Below are 19,308 nucleotides of genomic sequence, written 5' to 3'. Positions count from 1 at the left end.
CACTTAACTGTTGGAGCAGCAGCTTAGGGATCCAGCAGCTTTCTGGCTTAGGAGGGTGGTGCTTTCTCCTGGAACACGGGGAAGAGGCAAGACAGTGATTGATGCATCCTCTCAAATGCAGACACGGACAAACACATCTACCCTGTCTCAGCTCCATTGCGTCCCTTTGAATCTCAGTGTTGGAAGCCCTTTAAACTTTCTCTTACTGCCTCCTAAATCCCCCAGGAAAGGTATACTGCCAAAGACTCTACAACCAGGACATCAGTAAGCCGTTGACTGGATTTTATTATTTTTGAAAAATGGAATGTTTCACCAACAGAACCTTTAAGTGATGTTTGACCAAGAACACGTTTATTACAAAAAAAACAAACCCAAGCAAAAAAAAACCCAAACCCACAAGTTGACAGAGTATTTGGCTACAATGTGGCAGCAGTCCTGCTTTTTGTAATCACAAATTCAAGGTGACCCCTGTTAATAAAACGCACCACCATCGTCATCTGGCATTAAAAAAAATATATATATGTATCTATAGTGCTTTCAGTAGCGACGGGTAAAACGGGGCTCAGGGGCTCTGTTTGCCCGCTCCTGGCCTGCAAACGCTCCTTGGATTCCGCTACTCGGCATCATCTGGCTCTGGTTTCCAGCTTGTGTGAAGCCTCCACGCCTGAAAACAAGACCAGACCAATTCAATCTTGCCCAGGGACATTAATACTACTGCGACTCTCAGGAACGGTTTTCAGCTTTACTTGCCAACCCATAGTTACAGAATTACAAGGGTGGGAAGGGCCCTCCAGAGCCCATGGGGTCCCACCCCCTGCCCAAGCAGCGTCCCTGGGACAGGGCACACAGGGCGGTGTCCAGACAGGGCTGGAATCTCTCCAGAGAAGGAGACTCCACACCCCCTGGGCAGCCTGTCCCAGGGCTCCCTCACTGGGAAGAAGTTCTTCCCCAGATTGATTTAGAACTTCCTATGCTCTAACTTGCAGCCACTGTCCCTTGTCCTGTCTCCACAGACCACTGAAAAGTAAGCTAAGTAGAAGCTGACAGTATTAATTTTCACAACTGACAGGGGAATTTCTTCTTTTATACAGACCAATCAGCTATTATAAAAACATCATAAGCACTCTGACAAAGCTTCTTACCCCGACATCACTCCTCGATTCATCACATGGCCTGGTCCTGTCTGACCAGGCATACTTCTATCACCACCTAATTTAAACAAACAAACAAAAAAAAAAAAGGAAAAAAGAAAACAAGAAAAGACTTTTGTGTTTTCCTAATAAAAATGCCACCTCCTTCCCAGAATTTTTATTTGCTTGCTTGGTAAATGCAGTTAAAGCTCCATAGGAATTTTAAGTACTGCTAGAACTTCAGCAGCAGTAATTCATAGAAAAAACCACGATCACACTGGTAAGCAGCAAGTGTACCTTGCCATCTCTCATGATCCCGTCCCATCATTCCTCCATCCACATTTCCCTGCCATGAACGATCTTGATGCCCCTCTAACTTTCGACCATGATCTCCCCAGTCACGTCCATCTCTTAAAAAAATAAAAGAACATCTTCTAGGTGTGTCCCTTCTCCATTTAGCAGCATAGGGTAAAGCTAAACACCGTACCCCCTACAAAAGCACGTTACATCGTTAATCAAGCTGTATCTATAGCCACCCAATCATTGCAATAAAACCTGGTTAAAAAGAAATGATGAGGAACTTGCTTCTCGGCATCCTTCACACAACAAAGCTCATCTTTTTCTCTAGAGATAATAATTAGCATCACAACGTACTGAAATACTTGTTAACTGACCACCATTCCTGTCTGGTGTATTTACACAGAATGGAACATTAAACCATGTAGCCAAGCTAGGCGTATTCCAGATCCATAAAGAAAAGCTGCTACAACTCCAGGTGAGTCTCCATTCCCCACCCCAACCATCGCAGAGATTCTGCCTCAATTTCCTTAAAACCTGACCACTAGCCACAAACCAGACTTCCACAGGCACTACTGGAGCTTCTGGCACAGGACTGAATCTCATCTGTAGGAAAGGAAGTCATTCACAAGAGGACCCCAGTTAGGTGTGGAGCTAACTGAGCAGCACTTCTTTACTCACTACAACTCCCCGAGTCTCGGCGCAGGCGGGGGCTACGTGTGTGAATTCCTTGCTTCTCCGAGCGCCCAAAGAAACTATCTGGAGAGAGGGTTCATGCTTGTCAAACCACTCCTGCTGTCACCTTCAAAGGTTCACTGAGCATTAAAACATTTAACAACCAGCAAATCATTTCCCTTTATTTCTTATGCACTAACCGGGTTTGTGGAGGCATCCCTCTACCTTCACTCATTCTTCTGTCAGACCCATAGCCACCCCAACTATCCCGGGAGTGACGTTCAGCCCCTCCGTGGCGTTCATCTGGGTAGTGCTGGAAAGCAAACGGGACAGAGTTCTGCTAAGAATCAGTACTGCTTTTCCTACAGGATTGCAAATATTCAGCTCCTCAGAGGTTGCCTTTCTGTAAACTGTCAGAGAACAGAACAGCAGCCCTCTCGTGTTACTGGTGTCGCTGTTGTGACTGTGCGTGGCTCTCTCTGAGTGCTGTTTCATAGCATAGACCCCCACCCTGCTCATTGGTAGCTTTTTTGGTAGGGTGGTTTTTTGGCTCACCTTCTACCTTCAGCCATTCAATTTTTACACAGAATACCTGCCTACTACTTATCTCTCCTTGCAAGTGAAAGGTTTTGTATACCACTGTAGTACTGGTTTCCACATCTGTCCTTCTACAGTCATGTGCCTTGTTCCATCATGACACCAGTTATTTTCTACAAAACATTTATGTATCAGAGATCCCTCACCAGCTAAGGGTAAGATGCTACAGTAACTACCTCTTAAGCACTGCAGACACCTAAGATGGTTAACCAGAAAAATGTTATTGCCACATATGAGCTTGAAAAGATGCTGTACTGTAGGTCCTGTCATTCTGAAGCTTACCCCCACCCCAATCTGTGGCTACTGTACTAACAAGCAGGTAACTTTCTAACTTACGTTCCACAAGTTAGCATGCAAACCAGTTGCTGCTTGAGCACTGCTCAGTTTAAACCCAGCAGTGACTGCATTTAAGAACTAGGCAGCACATGCACCGAGTTCTTTCTGCATTGGTGATGGTTTGTTTGGCCTTTTAACTGAAGTGGTTATTTGGGTATAACCCACCTGCCCGTCTCGATCTGGTATTCCTCTTGAACTGTCTCTTCTGGAACAAAACAAAAAGAGAAGTTGTGGTTCCATCAACACAGCAATCACAAATCCAATGTCTGTATGAAATAACATGTGGAAGTTTCTCTTCATTAAGACTAAACCTGAACACCAAAGTTTGGAAGTAAGGTATCAACTGAGTTCTGGTTTCACAGCAGAGATCAAAGTAACAACCATTACAGTAACATGGGTAAGCAAGGCATCACCAAAGCTCGATGGAACCAGGAAAAAACAAACTTAGTGAACCTACTATTATCAGAAATCAGTTAGGAACAAAAGCAAAGGGATTGTTGCCAAAGACCCTTTGAGATCGAAACAGAAATCTCAACAGCTATGGCACAAGTACTTTTGCATTCTGTGGAACTGAAGTGCTGTGTTAGCTACGCCACAACGATGAAAGGAGAGCAAGTTTTAAAGCAATAGGAAATAGCTAAATCTCGGGCTGACAAACAGGGATTCATAAAACCAGATTTCCATACATCTCTAGAAAAGCTGGCATCACAGCAGACTGCATCAGAACCTGGCTTATAATCTTTATGCAGTCTCTCCCCTGTGTCCATAAACGATGGACACAGAGGGTTGCAAGCAGGTGCAAATTTAGACACAAGAAACACACAGGGTCTCTCCTCTTTTGGTACCCTTCAAGCCATTGTTAGGCCACAAAAAGACCCCTTGTTTCCATACAGGTGTAAGGAAGCCGTCGCCTTGCCAACCTGTCCAAACAGTGGTCTTGGTATCGGCTGCGATCCCTGTGGTCGAAGTCGTGGAAGCGATCCTGACGGCTGAACTCAGAGTGATACCGATCGTCCATCGCCATCCGCTTGGCATCCGGCCAGTATGGGTCATCGCGCCTGCAAGAAAGGTCACCATCAGCAATAACCTCAAAACTATCTTCCTTTCCCACTCTCTTGATATTAAACCTTATTCAATCAATTACACAAACAATTTGGGTTTATAATGAAAAGCATCTCAGTTTCAGAGGAAGCTGCGTGTATCGACACCATACAAAACGCATTAGCTCAGCACACGCTAATGTGAGAAGAGAATGACCACCTGTTTCTGCTAGCAACCCTGCGTCAGAGTCACAGAATCACAGACTCACAAGGATGGAAAAGACCTTTAAGATCATCAAGTCCAACCGTTCCTGCCCTAAGCCGAACCATATCCCCAAGTACCTCATCTACCCTTTTTTTAAACACACCCAGGGAAGGTGACTCAGCCCCCTCCCTGGGCAGCCTGTTCCACAGCCCCACAACTCTTTGTCAGGGAGGAGTCGATAAGCAGTTTCTCTTCTCAGTCTCCCCTCTTTGTGAAGCAGGAATTTTAAGTCCATCATAACAAAACTGCACTTACAGATAGGCAAGCGCGACACTGGCTCCTTCTCAAGATCAATATGAAAGCATTAAAAGCAACGTGTAAATAGTCCTTCACTTGTAAGCTCCCAAGACTGCTTTAGCAAGAGTATTCGCAATTTACATAGACTGCAGAATTCCCCATCTGTAACAAGATGTGGCCAGAAGAGTCTGGAATCTCCCTGCAGGTATCGTTACCTGCCGTCAGGATCATAAGGCCTTCTCATGGCCGACCGCCGTTCCTGTTCATAGCGTAGCTGTTCCTGCTGGCGTCGCAGCTCTTCCCTCTCCCGCTGGATTCGTTCCTGTTCTCGCCTTCTCTCCTGCTCGATGTGCATTCTTTCTCTTTCCAACCTCTCTCTCTCCAAGCGCTCTCTGTCAAGACGCTGCCTTTGAAATTCAAGCCGTTCTCGCTCTCTCTGGAGCCTCTGCCTTTCATCCCGCTCATGAATTGCTTGAAGTCGCTGTTCCCGTTCTCGTCTCTCTCTCTCTCTAATTGAAAAAGAGGCATTTTGTTTTCAACCAGAACCTGTAGTCTAAGCTTTATTACCAATTTGTTTTGGGTAGGGTTTCTTATTTGCTCCCCCCAGCCCCCAAATTTCTATGTTCTTCTGCTACCTGCTTAAACATGAGTGATCTCTTCTCAACTAAATCACTGCTGCTGAGATAAAAAAGAAGGAAGCAAGCAAGCAAGGAGAAAAAAAGCCCATACAGAAGAAAGAAGGGTACGCATTCTGCATGTCTAACTCTGGATCTACTCTAAATCAGCTCTGAAGAGTACAGCACGTCCAAAGACAGAAGTCTGACAAGCCTGAGTATTTACAGCCTTCCAGGGAAAAGTTGAGCATGGAAATTCAAAGGTAGAGTTGAACACGAGTCCTGCAAGCATTTACCAAAGTTAATACTCAATAAGGGTCTCCATAAAAGCACAGGCTTGGAGAAGAACTATGTTGGTAGCAAAAACCTTCAGAATTTGGCATTGTGTCTGTGCTATCAATAGATTAGCATTAAATCAACCTGAGGTACTTACTACTGCCAGCATGACACTGCTTTGTGGGCTATTCAAGTAACAGGCAAGTAAAACCAAGTCCCTGCCACTCCGAGCGTAGCACAGAAGTGGAGAACTCACCGGCGCCTTTCCGTTTCCCTGATTTCTCGCTCCCTCTGTCTCTGCCGTTCCCGCTCTCGCTGTTCTTTGATTTTGTCAAATGATAAAATATCTTGCTTTTCTTTGCTCTCAGATTTGCGATCCTGGCTTTTTGTGCTCTGAGTTAAAACAAACCAAAGCATGAGCTGAACAGGCGGTACTTTTAGCTGAAGTTCCTAAGGCAAAAGGTCAAACTTATGACAAAACGAACTATCATACCTTCCCAGAAGTAAAGAGTGTTGGAATTCCATGGAAAAGGAATTCAACTATGGCTAGAACTTCCAGAGAGTTTAAATATCTATAAAGGCAAAGGAGTGTTTATCCTGATTGGATTTGAAGGGGTGGAAAATGATACACTGCTTTAAAGGTCACCTGTCACCATGCTCCACGCTCTGGCAACGTTATTACCTTAACACCGTTTTTATACTGCAACTCTAGTTCTTCAATCAGGACAGCAACAAAGGCGGTGAAGCACAAGCAGTCACCTTTGCAGCATCATTAACACCCTAATGTGCTTCCTAAAAAGCAACAGAAGGCTAACTGTTCCCAATGTGCACAGCAAAAAATACCCCAAACCTTTAAACTAAATTCACGCAAAGCTATTCAACACCTACTTTTAGATAAAGGCTTCTCTGAAAAGTTGTACTCACCCTTTCTTTTGACGTAGATGTTTTCACACTAATAACTGGTTCTCCTTTGGATTTATCCATGACCACTGTCCTTTCAGTTCCTCGACTGGCTAGAAAACAAAATAATACACAAGACATTAAAAAGTTCTTGTGATACTCAGAACTGTTGATACACCAAGCATTAAAAGTTATTTTCTTGAGGCTTTAAGTTGTGGAAGAACATTTATGATTTAAATAGCTTACCAAGATGGAGATAAAGGCAGGAAAGCTATCACTAAATGAGTGTTTTCTGGCAGGGATGACAATTAAAAGAAAGGAAATTTAATTTCATTCATATGTCTGCAAAATACATCCCTCTGCCAGAGTTAAAACCAAACCAACAAACCCCAAACCAAAACACCCACACCCAAAAAACCACTCTGAGCCATGGACTGTGTAAGGTCTAAACTCAGTGATCCATAAAATTCAGAGTTTACAATTTTGACTACTTAAAGCCCAGTAATAACGAAAATTTAGGATGCCAGGAACTTCACAACAAAGGGAGAAGAAAGGTTTTTCAAGGTCTTTTCTGGTGGTATATTTTTTTTATTCACCAGTAAAAGCTCAGTATTACTAAGTACTCATCACAGTCTATTTACTGAATTATCCATCCCATCTAATAAGAACACGAAGTTTGCAGAAGCTGAAGTCTTCTAATCAGCCACTATTCTGAACGTTTACACTTGTTCTTCCATTTCTTGCTTAGCTAATCAATTTTTGGGATGGCTATTAGAAGCTGTTGCTGATATTCTTTGCACAGATTTTTTTTTCTTTTTACAATAAAGCATCCTCAAAAGTGTTTCTGAAAGGCAGCCAGAATTACCCGATTTGCTTGCCCTAGATCTATCAGAGGATCCAGCCTTCTGTTCATCTTTGTCTTTTCCTTCTTTTTCATCTTTTCCATCTTTTTCTGACTTCTTAGAATCATCTTTTTTGTCGGTCTTCTCCTCCTTCTTACTACCACCAGACCTAGAGGTAAAACTTTGCCTTTAATAGACATCCTAACAAAAAGTGCTACATAACCACTCTGATCAAACCAGCCATGTGGAAAAAACCCCCACCCAAACCAACACCCTCCCCGAACACAGCCTCCCCCCATCTCAGAAAACCCGCTCACTCCCAACAACTTCTTAGAATCCCAGACTGGTCTGGGTTGGGAGGGACCCCAAGGGTCACAGAGCTCCAACCCCCTGCCACAGGCAGGGACATCAACCTTCAGGCCTGGAGCTACACAAGGTTGCCCAGGGCCCCAGCCAACCTGACCCTGAGCACCCCCAGAGACGTGGCACCCACCCCCTCTCTGAGCAGCCTGTTCCACTCTCTCTGCAAAGAACTTCCCCCTAACTTAAACCTTCCTTCCTTTAGCTTCCTTAGCTTCCATGCTGAAGCCAACACATATTTCTACACACAATTAAAGAGTGGCAAACAAGCTTTTACTAAAGCTTTTACTTTAATAAGTCAAGTCTCCTGTTCCACCTGTAAATTCATGCTTAGCACTGAGGGAAAGAGGGTCCACCCAGCCTGCCAAAGCATCTCCTTTGCTGAAACTCTTAAAATTTGATGAAAGAACAAAAAAACCTCAGTAAAGCAAAATGCCTCTTTGAAAAGCAAGACCACTTGATAAAACAATACTGATGTATTGCTTGCTAGCCATGCAAAGAGACAGACTGAGTCCTAAAAATATGCCAGTTACAAGACCAGACGTGAACAGTCGGATCGGGGGACGAATGATTCCAATAAAAGTAACAGTTTATCTACAAATGAGTTATTGGGCATCTCCTGATATAACTGACAAGTTTTGATAGGGAATGCTGAAGAGCTCCCTGTTTCTGAGCAGAGGGCAAATTAAGATGCACTTACTGATGCAGAGCATCAATCTCAATTGCTCAAGCATTACTCCTATTTTAGATGCAGTACCAAGCAATGTATTAGTTACTGCTCACTTTGGTCACGTGTCTGCTTTTCAAATGAATGGTCTTTAAACACAGAAAAATACCCAAAAAACACTTTACTTCTCAGATTTGGACTCTGCAGAATGGTGCCTGTCTTTTTCCTTCCTTGCTTCACCTTCCTTTTTGTCCGAAGGCTTTTTCCCAGCCGGTTCATTTTTTGCCTAGAATTTTAGCCAGAAATAGGTGGGGTTTTTTGAAAGCATTAAACTCACACACTTGTATTTTCATTAAACTGTTATTTGAAATGGCCTTTCACTTACTTTTTCCACAGAAATCATTTTTCCATGCAGCTCTGTTCTGTGGAGGTGATTAATACACTTGGTGGCTTCTTCTGACGTTGACATCGTAACGAAGCCGTAACAGCGAGCGCCGGGACTGCGAGCGTTTGTCACTACTTTTGCACCGACCACCTTAGGGAAAGCAATCATTCTGTGTTTGCAGATCTGTTGCCAAATTATTTTTAACTTAATCACTATTTGAGCAGCTCTGTCTACCAATACCACGCAGCACAGCAGTGCCAGACAGTTTTTAACAGGGAGGAAATACATTCTGCGGGCAACATTCCATGAGGATTCTCTGAAGAAGGTGTTGCTACGCTTGTTGGACAGGCAGCAAAGGAAAGGTTATCTTCTTATCTTTGACCTTCACACTACCCGACCAACTGTAGTATTCTAGAAGCATCTCACTAAAAGGTTACTTCACAGACTAGGATCTGAACAGCGTTTACACCCAAGTCAACAGCAACACAAATGCAGCCAAAAAGGTTCAGTTTTAAGATTACTCCACATATGTTCAGAAAAAGGAATATAAAGCAAACACAAAATTCTGTGAAACAGATAAATCTGAATGTGGAAGGGATTACTGATACAGCTCTGAAAGAGAGACCACCCGAATAACCAGCTCAGAAAATGCATCTCCAAGCTGTTGAGTATGTAAATAACTTTGTGTTGCAGTTTTGTGAGGCTGTGCTGCTGAGACAGATTTTTAAGCAGCAGTTAGAGTTTTCTGCCAGCCTCAACTATAAACAATGAGCAATTCAAGGCCAAAGTCGCAGCTAGAGATAGTCAAGCGCCTCTGAGAATCACATACAGGAGAAAACAACCTGGAAGCAGCTGCATTTTGCCACCGGAGAAGGGAGTGAGAAGATGTAACGAGCTGTGCAGACACCAAGGCCGGGACAGGGCTGGGGAGAGGAGGTGCCCCAGGTGCTGGAGAGAAAGATGCCCCTGCAGCCCCTGGAGAAACCCATGGGAAAGGCCCAGACCCCACCTGCAGCCCGTGGAGGGGCTCCAGGCTGGATGGAGCAGGTGGAGACACCGAGGAGATGCTGTGACCCTACATTGGAACAAGCCCCTGCCAGCACTCGCAGCCATGAGGAGAATCAGAGACACAGAGATGAGAGAGAAATATCTGCGTGGGAACAGGTTTGCTGGGGGGAGGCTTGGAATCCTGTGGAGGACTGGGACTGAGAGACACTGTGATAAAGAGAGAAAGCCCTGTGGGAAAGGATTCACATTGGAGAAGTTTTTTGAGGACTATCTCCTGTGGGTGAGACCCCACGGTGCAGCAGGGGGAGGATGTGGAATGAATGGCCCCACACACCCCGGCTGAGAAGGAAACCAACCTGCAAGGGACTGAGCGAAGCCCCATCTCCCAGCCCCTGCCCCCCTGTGCTGCGAGCAGGGGGAAGAAGGGAGCGAGATCATGACTAGAGTGAGGTCTGCTAAGAAGGGAGCAGGGGGTGAGGGGGTGGGGTAGGGTGTGTGCGGGGAAGGTAGAGGTGTTTTAAGACCTGGAAAAAGCCAGGGCTAAACCACCACACTTCGAGAAGTGGGGAAGAGTGGGGGTGTAATAATAAAAATTAACCCAAACAAACAAGAAACAGACACCGTAACTAAAAAAAACCCAAACCCTACCACCACTTTGCCTTTTCCTACAGGACAACTCTGCTAGTTTCTATCCACAGATGCCAATCCCTGACCCCACAGAAACACTCATGTAATGACAAACATTTATACCCAGAAATGCATTTAGGGGAAGGGGAGATGGTCACAGGAAGGGCTCCCTTCCACAACTTCTGCTCTCATATAAGAGCTGGCACTGAAGAACAAATTGAAGCTTGCCCTCAAAGGACTAAATTTATCCAAGGAATACCCCTTGATGCAGAACTGCTTCAAACAGCATGAACTATTGCTGGACACCCAAGAGATATAGGACACTAGATGACCAACCAGATTCTCCTATCAATATTTGCCTCATTTTTACAGCTGCCTACATATAGAAATTCACACAAGTTTTAGAAACTTCTATTTCTGCTTGTCTCCCCAACCCCCCCTTTTCAGACAACCTGTTTTATGAAGTACATTACTGTCAGACCCAGAGTTTCAAAAGACCACAAGAATGTTAAATGTTTACCCCACCCAGTTATTCATTAGGAAAAATAAGAGCTAAAATTAAGGTAATTCTTTGAAATTGATATAATAGTTCTTTAATTTACATATCCACTGCATACCTTTCCATACTTGCTGAAAAGATTCTTCAAGTCTGTAGCTCTAGTAGAGGATGAAAGTCCACTAACCCACAAATTTCTGCCAGAACCACTACCCACACGGCCTAGGTAGAAGGGGAAAATCAAACACAGAAGAAAGTGCAGCACAAGAATGCAACAGTGAAAAAGTAAGCGCCCTACAAAGCTCACTTTTCTTCATAAACATCTTGAAATGCAATTTTACTTCTTCCTGTTCCAATCAATCTTAAAGTCAGCAGACAAATGGTAGAGCTGGTGAACTCCATATCTGATGTGCACTGGAATAGTCTTAATGAGGTTTTGTCTACATATTGTCTTCCTACGCTTCAACCCCTTATGAAAACTATGAAGTATTAATGTTAATTCACAAGAGAAAAACCCAAACTGTCAGCCAATAAGGTTACACAAGTTACATGAACTGAAACCTGCAATTCATGCCTGAATGGCTATATTACAACCACACTGGATTCACACTCCTCACAGGAACTGCCACTTGCGGTACAGAACTAAAGACTAAAGCATCATTTGAGATTTTTCAAACAAACCCTGGCCTTGCCAGGAGCTATTGTCATTCACAAAGGTGGTGGGATGCCAATGTCACTATTACTGTGAAAACACTGGCATGCTTAGGTAATTAACAAGGCAGAAAAAGTATACAATGCAAGAAAGGCAAGTCAAAAAGCGAGCAGAACCATTACTCCCATTGCTCCTCAATGTTCACACAAAACTGACTCAAAGGTAATAATTAGATTTGACACTGGAATATTTTGTCCCCAGTCATTTGTACATCTTAAAACCAAGAAATAAAAACCCCAATAAAACCCACACCCTCTCTCCCAAAGATACCTTTCTCATCCTTTGAGATCAACTTTGTATCTCCGTCCTCCTCAACAGGGCTAAAGACAAAACAACATGTTATTCAACCCATCATACCCAAAAAGAATGTTAATTCTAGAGTGTGCACTAAAATTGGATACCTACCAGGAAATTAGTTCTGAAATAAGCACTATCTTTGCAAATTTACAGAAGAGTAACAGGAAATATGGGATTCGTATCCTTTAAACAGACAATTCTGTTGACAGAGTAATTTAAGAAAACAACCTCTGAAGGTTGAGGAAGGAAAGAAATCAACCCCTCTGTGTTTAAAAAAAAATAAACAAAACCATCGCATCTGCACATGGAGAAATAAAACAGACTCTTTAGCAACAGGCTACAATTTCATCAGTCTCGGTGGCCAATTGAAGGAAACACCTTATTCGCATCACTTAACGACCAATGAAAAACAGAGAGCATCTGGGCTATAACGGAGAAAAAACAAACCTCTTTTTCTGATCACCGCCCTCACTGGCTGAGGACTCTTTAGTAGCAGGGGGTTCCTCAGAATTAGCTTTGTCTTCTGTCTTCTTGGCATCTTCTTTGCTACCTTTGGCTTCGGGACCCGCGCCTTTCTCCGCCGGTTCCCCACTAGAGGCTTCTGCGCCTGGGCAGCGCTTGCTACTCTGATCGCTTAGGGTCTCTACTACTAAAGAGTCAGAGTCCGGCTTCTCTTCCTCTATTGTCTGTTCACTTGTCTCCCCTTTTGCTACAACTAAACGCTTTGCTTCCTTCCTTGCCATAGCTTGTGCCGCTTTGCTGTCCAAATCTAAAGCATCTTCCTCCAACTGAGCGGCACCCAGAGCGTCCTCTTCCTCCGCCAGCCTCTTGCCTGGCACCACGTTACTGGCTTCCTGTGCACGTGGCCGCTCCGCTTCGGAAGTTTCTTCGTTAAGTAGCTCAGATTTACAAGTTTCCCCCAAAATGTCGAGTATTTTCTCATTTTCTACGGATTTAACAGGAATAGAATGGCACAAGATTTAATCACCAGGGAAATACAGCAATCACAAATGTGGAACTGGCATGGCTGCCACACTAACACCAAGAGAACTTCTAAGCTACACAGAGATTGGAAAACCCTAGTGTACACAGTGTTAACAGCCCTACGCTAGCTGCTGTCTGACAAGCTACCACATCAACCCTACAGTGTTAACAGGGAAGAAAAATGCCCCCACAGACTTAACAAAAACCTTCTGGCTCATCCTTCATTATTCTTCAGGAAATCATTCAGCTCGGTTTCTTCTCTAGTTAGCTTCCAGAGTCCCAGATGCTTAACTCAACGTATCAAGGCACTGCGGGTTCAATTTTTTAAATTGCTCTGAAATTCTTTTAGCAGACAGTCCAACATGAGAACTGGGCATCTTCTGATGGTGCATGAGTGTGTTTGCAGTCCAGAAAGCGAGTAGTTTCTGTAGGAAGTTCCTCTGATGACAGCGTATTCCTTCTTCTGAAGTCCAGTCAGGCTTTGTGTTCTGTATCACCTACGCTCCTGTATGTATACTCACAGAACTACAGTACAGTGTGATATCACAAGATCTGTTTTCAGAACCTTTACATCTTTAAGGCTCATTCTGCAACTCCACTGTGGGTGACAGTTCTATGGAACTGTTTTATCACATTAAACACGTTTTCAAGAAGCAGTTATTGACAGATCTGGTGATATGACCGGGTTTCCAATCTCTATGACCCTGCATGACCTGGATTGTCCACCATAATAATGTACACTACAGTAATGCATTAAACCAACCAAAATGAAAGAAAAACCAATAAAAAACCAACCAACCAGGGACACAAAAAGAATTTAAAAAAGAATCAAACTGTTTCAATGCCATTAAAAAAACCAAACCAAAACAAAACCCAAAACATAACAACAAGGAAAACGACCAACCAACCCCACACCAAAAAACAGTACCTGGCTCCAGAGGTAACTCCTCAAGTTCCTGCAGTGAACAAGGTTAAAAAAACAAGGAGAAATATCACAATTTCATACATTGTCAAGATACTATTCTGAATTACTCGAATGGCACTTCTAACCCCAAAACAGCAGATAACTTCAGGAAAGGGTTACTGTAATTTAGCCTATTTCAACTTTGAAAAAGTTGAGTTTTATATAGATTTCTCACAAGAAGGTGTAACATTACTTTTTAACATCGTTAAGTTCTGTGAAATGTGTGAAAATGTCAGTATTTCTCAAATTTGGACACCAGTTGAAGTCATGGCTCACATGACTAAATAAATCAACAAGTGTTAAGCAGTACAGAGCAAAGCTTGTCTGCCTGTGACCCTTCTCTAGATTCTACTTTACCACATCTTCTTTCTGAAAACACAATTTATAGAAACATCAGCTTCACACGGAGTTTTAGCTGTCCTTAACCTCCCACGAGTGATCTGGAAGCAATGGCAGCATTTTGGAATGGATCACTTCCAGCTTTCTTGTCAACATGGGATACACACAGTTTTAATGGGAATTATAAAGTGAGGCACTTGAGACAGGTACAGGGGATCCAATCTACCATCCAAACTCACTGTGATATATGCATCATATCTATAGATATACATATTCTTTGTCCACATGATTAGGAATGTATTAGCTCCTGTTTCTTGCAGGACACACCCCATGTGTACTACCTGCACATACACTGTTTCAGCTCACACTTTATACCACCTATGTCATGACTTTTTATTCGTAAAGAAAAAATTGGTTACCATTTACCTTCATTACTGTTAAATCAGATGAAGAAGCATCTAAACTGTTCCCAACATCTTCAACCTCTACCTTTAAAAAGGAAATGGAGGACATTGTGTTACCTACAGAAGAATGGCATTGTGAATGAGACCTGAATAAGAAAATAAACATGTTTTTTACTGACTATTGGTATTAAACAAATATATCTAGCATACAAAACAGACAGTATGGTTAAAACCCAAACCAGTGACCCCTATTGTCTCTTCCTGGTCCCCACCAACTGTACTAGCTGTTTCATTACTTTTCAAATATGCTGGTTGTCTCAAAAAAAAATGTTAAGAGCAGTGATTCCAAAGTAAAACTTACTCCTTTCTCTTTTATTTACAGCAACAACATAGAGCCCAGAAGTCTATGGGACTCAGTAACTGTTTTTCTCTACTGATAAAAGATAACTGCAGGAGCTGACCTGGACTCCATCAGTTTAGTCACTGAAAAAAAAAGGAACCCCCTCCAAAAAACCCTTTCTGGGTATTTCTATTTGACTTGCTGGGGATATGGGATGAAGCTTATTTCTGCAACTTTCAGATCTGAAGGGGGTGGTGTGGGGAGAACAATCACCCAACTTGAGAATCTTGTGGTCCTGACTGATGTTTTATGTCCAAGAGTTGTACTTCCCTATAGATGGGGGAGAAGTAACTTTCTTCAAATGATTTGTTGTACATTTCAGGACATAAACACTTGACCTTGGGGGAGAAAGTTATCTTCCAGTCCAGATGGACAATGTCATATAAGCAGCACAATAGTCAGACAAACACAAAAAGCCACCATATAAATACTTTCAACAACAGTATTGCAAGACCCTATCTCAAAAGAAAAATAATCTAGTTTCCGGAATGCTGCTGTTCAGCAAGGCTACAGCATTTGTATGCCTCATGTCCTTCTAAATAAAGAGTATATGAAAATGGGAATGTAAACATGAGGTGAAGCAGAAAGTTCAAACCATGACTAAAACAAATGCTTTCTGGCTTACTATTAATTTGTACAGTCATCTGTGTACCGACAACCACTAAGTATTTTAACATCCAAAATGCTACTTCCACAAACACGTAACAGAAGAAAAATCAATGACCATGAGAACTGGTAGAGCCCAAAATTTGTTTCAAATATACTGTAGCTACTGTTTTGCTATTTAATTAAAAAAAAAAAAACCAAACCAAACAACAGAAACAATCAAACAAAAATAATCTGATTCCACACAGGAGAGATGCATACCATCACTACTGGTATTTCTCTTGATTCTTCTTTAATTCCTGAAAATTGTGGGGATGCCTCCAAGTTACCTACAGCATATTCTGCAGGCTGATCTGCAAGTTCTTTCACTTCTGCATCAGCATTTTCTTTACTATCAGACAGTGAGTCAAGAATATTATCAGCACTGTAATCCTCTCCGCAATCTACTGCATTGCCATTATCTATTTCAGCTTCATCTAACACACTAATATCCATCATGTCAATATCCTGCAAGTTATCCAAACTTGCTTCAACATCCTCCTGTAAAAAGAAGAAAAGTATATATAATAGTCATTGTAACTTGAGAGAGATGCTATCATGACTTTGCTTCAAACACAGACTCACATACCTGTCCATCTCCAGAATCCTCTTCCAGGCCATTATCTTCTACTCCCTCTTCATCTGGTCTACGTCCTAACAACATTATCATCGTTAGAATGAAAATAAGGTAACAACCTGTATCCTTCAAGTTTTATTCTTTCATCAGAGTAGGTATTCCAATCAGTTATCTGCTCTTTCCTCATTTTCCATCTCTGACACCACGGCAAACGCGCTACAGCCTGAGGTGGGTCACAAGTTCAAGCAGCACCGCTCCACACTTCCCAGAACTTCCCAGTCACCTCAGACTGCAGTAATTATCTCAGCCTTTCATTCAGTTATATTTACTAGAACACTTAAAGAAAAATAAGCAACCAAACAAAAAAAACCAACACAAAACGATGAGCAAACCCCCACTCTACCAGTAAGCGTTATCGCAGCGCTCACTTCACCACACTTAATACCAGGAGTAACCTCATGGAACACAGTACGTTAGATTCACCACCAAGCAGTAACTCAAAATCAGAGCCAGGTAGTTGCTTTGTCTTTTATGAACGTTCCTGTCCTTAAAAACTACTAGCACATTACTATAGAAAAGGGAAAGGAGCTTTGGAGCCAAGAGGAACATCTCATATCTCTCCATCAGCGCTACACATGCTGTAACATGTGCTAATTATTTTTCTGAAACTTGAAAATTAACATGATTACCAAAGATCTCGCTGCTTTTACCCACAGTTGTGACTTTTTTTTCTCTTTCCAGTTAAGATTTCACATTTTAGTTTGCAAGCAAATGTATCATCACTCTAAACTACAAAAATCTGAGTGAAATTATTAAGGCAAACCATTTGATTTTCACCTCACAAATAGTTATTAATGCCTTTCATTTAAGCTATTCTCCTCATCTCCAATACAACAGTAAGTTTCAATATTATTTGATTGCAAAATAAAGTCAAGTCTGGTAATCAACTTATTTTAGAAGCATAGGATTGTTTGGGGGTTTTTTAACTAAAGACTATGTAAGACTGTCTCACAGAAAATCACACATAGAGAAAAAGCCTTAGAACGTATTGAATTCCAGCTGTTGATTAAAAAATAAGTCTTCTGGGGAGAAAAAGGAGACTGCTGTTAGCTATGAAGCATAACACACTGCAGAGGATATTCTGAATTTGCTATAAACTCTTTATTTCTACCTAAAAAAAACCCTCCAAACTCTCTCACATGTCACAAAAATAAAGGTACAGTCACATAACCCCCTCCCCAGCCAGCTGTTTTAAAGACACTGACGCTGTTTTAGCCTTACTTAGCAATTCCTGCTACAGACTTCAGGGAACTCTTGACAGCAAACAAACAGATGCTTCGAGCTGACCAATTCCTGTCTTATTAAATTACATTAAGTTCTGTGAATAAACAACTGCTAAATTTAATACTATCCTTCTAAACCTGAGCACAAACGTGGGGAACAGTACCAATAACATAAGGCATTAAAGATCAGAACCAAGGAACATTCGACTTAATTTCTTCCAAAGAACCAGTTTTACCCAAACCTGGCTCAGGCCAATAATTTTAGTGGTAACTTTGGGACTGAAAAGCATTCAGCAACTTTAGCATCATACTAAACTAAAGCTCTTTTCCAAAATGAAAAGCAAACTTCAGAAAAAAAAAAGATCATCGTGGTTCCATTTCATGAGTAAAAGTTGCTAGAAAATCCAAGGGGGATGGGAGTGGAGATCCTCTCTAACTGCCCTGTACCTTTGCTGCTTCTTTTTGGAGTTTTCTTCATGATATTTTCTGAAGCCACAGGAATTTCATCAGGATTCCCCCCTTCCTCCTCAATAGCCTATTAAGGTGAAAAGAGAAAAGACAGACATCAAGACAAACATAAAAGTTATTTTTGTGCATTTCTGTTGAGTTTAAGAGGTGGATACCAGAGGCAGTAAAATACCAAAACAAGAACCAGATGAAAGAACAAGCACATGAGAAACGGTAACACGTTGGTGTAAAATTTCTGGAGAGCAGTCAGTAGCATAACCTACAGACATGAGAAGTCAATCCTACTGCATTAGTCAGTGTACAGACATCCAAGGCATCGTGACCAATTCAGAACCTCAGTTCTAGGAGACAGCATCAGTTCAAGAAGGTGGACAACATGCTACTAACATACCAAACATTCTGGTGAGGATACAGTGCACAGACTAGCAGCTAGAAAGCCAGGAAAATATATAAATAAAAATCAGTACACAGCAAAAAAAAAAAGCCTAGTAGACAGCGTGTAGAACTGTAAATCCCCAGCAAGCTGAAAGGCATGGCAGGAAGCCCAGTGATGCACGGGGCTAGAAACACTTGGGCTGCTTGCCATGGCAGACGTGCTGTGCAGGTCTAGGAAAGAGAGGTGAAGCGTCGGAGCGGGATGCCCAGGGAGGCGGTGGAACCTCCGTCCCTGGAGCTGTTCAAAAACACCGGACAGATGTGGGGCAGCGGGGAGGCGGCTTTGGGGTCGTGGGGGTGGTAGGGCTGACGGTTGGACCTGGTGATTTTGAAGGTGTTTTTCCAACCGCGATGGGTCCGTGAGGTCGGAGGGGAGGTGGCTGCGGAGATCCGAGTGCCAGACTCGCTCACACCCCCCCCTCACCGCTCCTCCGTGCGCCCGGCAGTCTCGGATGGTCTTTCGCGGCCCCTCCTAAGCCCGCTCACCCCGTGACCCCGACTACGGGGAGGACGGGGGGGGCCACGCACGGAGCGCTGGCCCCTGGGCCGGCCAGCTCCACGGACCCACCCGCCGAGCCCAGCGCACGCTCCCCGCCTCCCTCCCCTCCGGGGGCCGCTCAGCGGCGCCTGACAGGGCCGGCTCCCCGCCCCTCAGGCGGCCCCGCCGCGCCTCCCCCCGCTCACCTTCCTCAGCCGCTCCATGAGGACGCTCTTGTTTCCGCCGCTGTCCAAACTGCGGCGCCGGAGCTCGGCCCGCAGGTCGATGACGCGCAGCTCGCTCAGCCGCCGCCGGTTTTCGGACTCCGAACCGGAGACTCCAGCTCCGCCGAGGGACGCCGGCTCTCCCGGGCCGGTAGCTGACTGACTCTCCGCCATGGGGCCGTTACTTCAGCTCCGCGGCTGCTGCACAAAATGGAGGCGACCCCGGGACGCGGAGAGAAAGGGGGAGGGCGGGCGCCGCAGCCCGCACGCGCGCCGACCGCAAGCCCCGAGCGCCTGGCGCGCATGCGCGCAAGAGCCTTTACCCCACCGCGCAGGCTACGGGAAA

General features: G+C 43.6%; 1 protein-coding gene across 5 annotated transcripts; it reads right to left on the bottom strand.

The window, feature by feature from the left end:
- Positions 1 to 267: 267 nt before the first annotated feature.
- Positions 268 to 19,187, bottom strand: LOC311201805 (scaffold attachment factor B1-like). 5 transcript variants are annotated; one of them, XM_084276260.1, is made up of 21 exons: positions 18,945 to 19,187; positions 17,805 to 17,892; positions 16,087 to 16,151; positions 15,720 to 15,998; positions 14,475 to 14,537; positions 13,674 to 13,701; positions 12,209 to 12,707; positions 11,735 to 11,784; positions 10,874 to 10,974; positions 8,622 to 8,771; positions 8,422 to 8,522; positions 7,233 to 7,378; positions 6,392 to 6,480; positions 5,724 to 5,860; positions 4,793 to 5,086; positions 3,956 to 4,093; positions 3,201 to 3,240; positions 2,303 to 2,415; positions 1,428 to 1,540; positions 1,143 to 1,209; positions 268 to 664 (listed from the first exon to the last, which is right to left on the bottom strand). In XM_084276260.1, exons 1-21 carry the CDS (start codon positions 19,134 to 19,136, stop codon positions 538 to 540), a joined length of 2,880 nt encoding a protein of 959 aa, XP_084132386.1. In that variant the 5' UTR covers positions 19,137 to 19,187; the 3' UTR covers positions 268 to 537. The 5 variants fall into 5 exon arrangements, 2 of the variants coding, with proteins under 2 accessions (XP_084132386.1, XP_084132387.1); XM_084276261.1 differs by lacking the exon at positions 15,720 to 15,998 and having other exon boundaries at positions 18,945 to 19,184; XR_014617882.1 differs by lacking the exon at positions 1,428 to 1,540 and having other exon boundaries at positions 499 to 664.
- Between the last annotated feature and the right edge of the window lie 121 nt (positions 19,188 to 19,308).

The sequence above is a fragment of the Gallinula chloropus genome (assembly GCF_964237585.1).
Source record: "Gallinula chloropus genome assembly, chromosome: 28".
NCBI lineage: Eukaryota > Metazoa > Chordata > Aves > Gruiformes > Rallidae > Gallinula > Gallinula chloropus.
The sequence above is the reverse complement of the archived record's forward strand: the minus strand, read 5'-3'. Positions and strand labels throughout refer to the sequence as shown.

What these genes read in the sequence shown, in the direction of transcription:
- LOC311201805 (XM_084276260.1), bottom strand. Translation starts at nt 19,136, where the DNA reads ATGGCGGAGAGTCAGTCAGCTACCGGCCCGGGAGAGCCGGCGTCCCTC. An exon ending in AGGATTCTGGAGATGGACAG is followed by an intron (nt 15,999 to 16,086) that starts GTATGTGAGTCT and finishes TTCTTTTTACAG; the next exon opens with GAGGATGTTGAAGCAAGTTT. An exon ending in GATCTCAAAGGATGAGAAAG is followed by an intron (nt 10,975 to 11,734) that starts GTATCTTTGGGA and finishes CCTTCTACCTAG; the next exon opens with GCCGTGTGGGTAGTGGTTCT.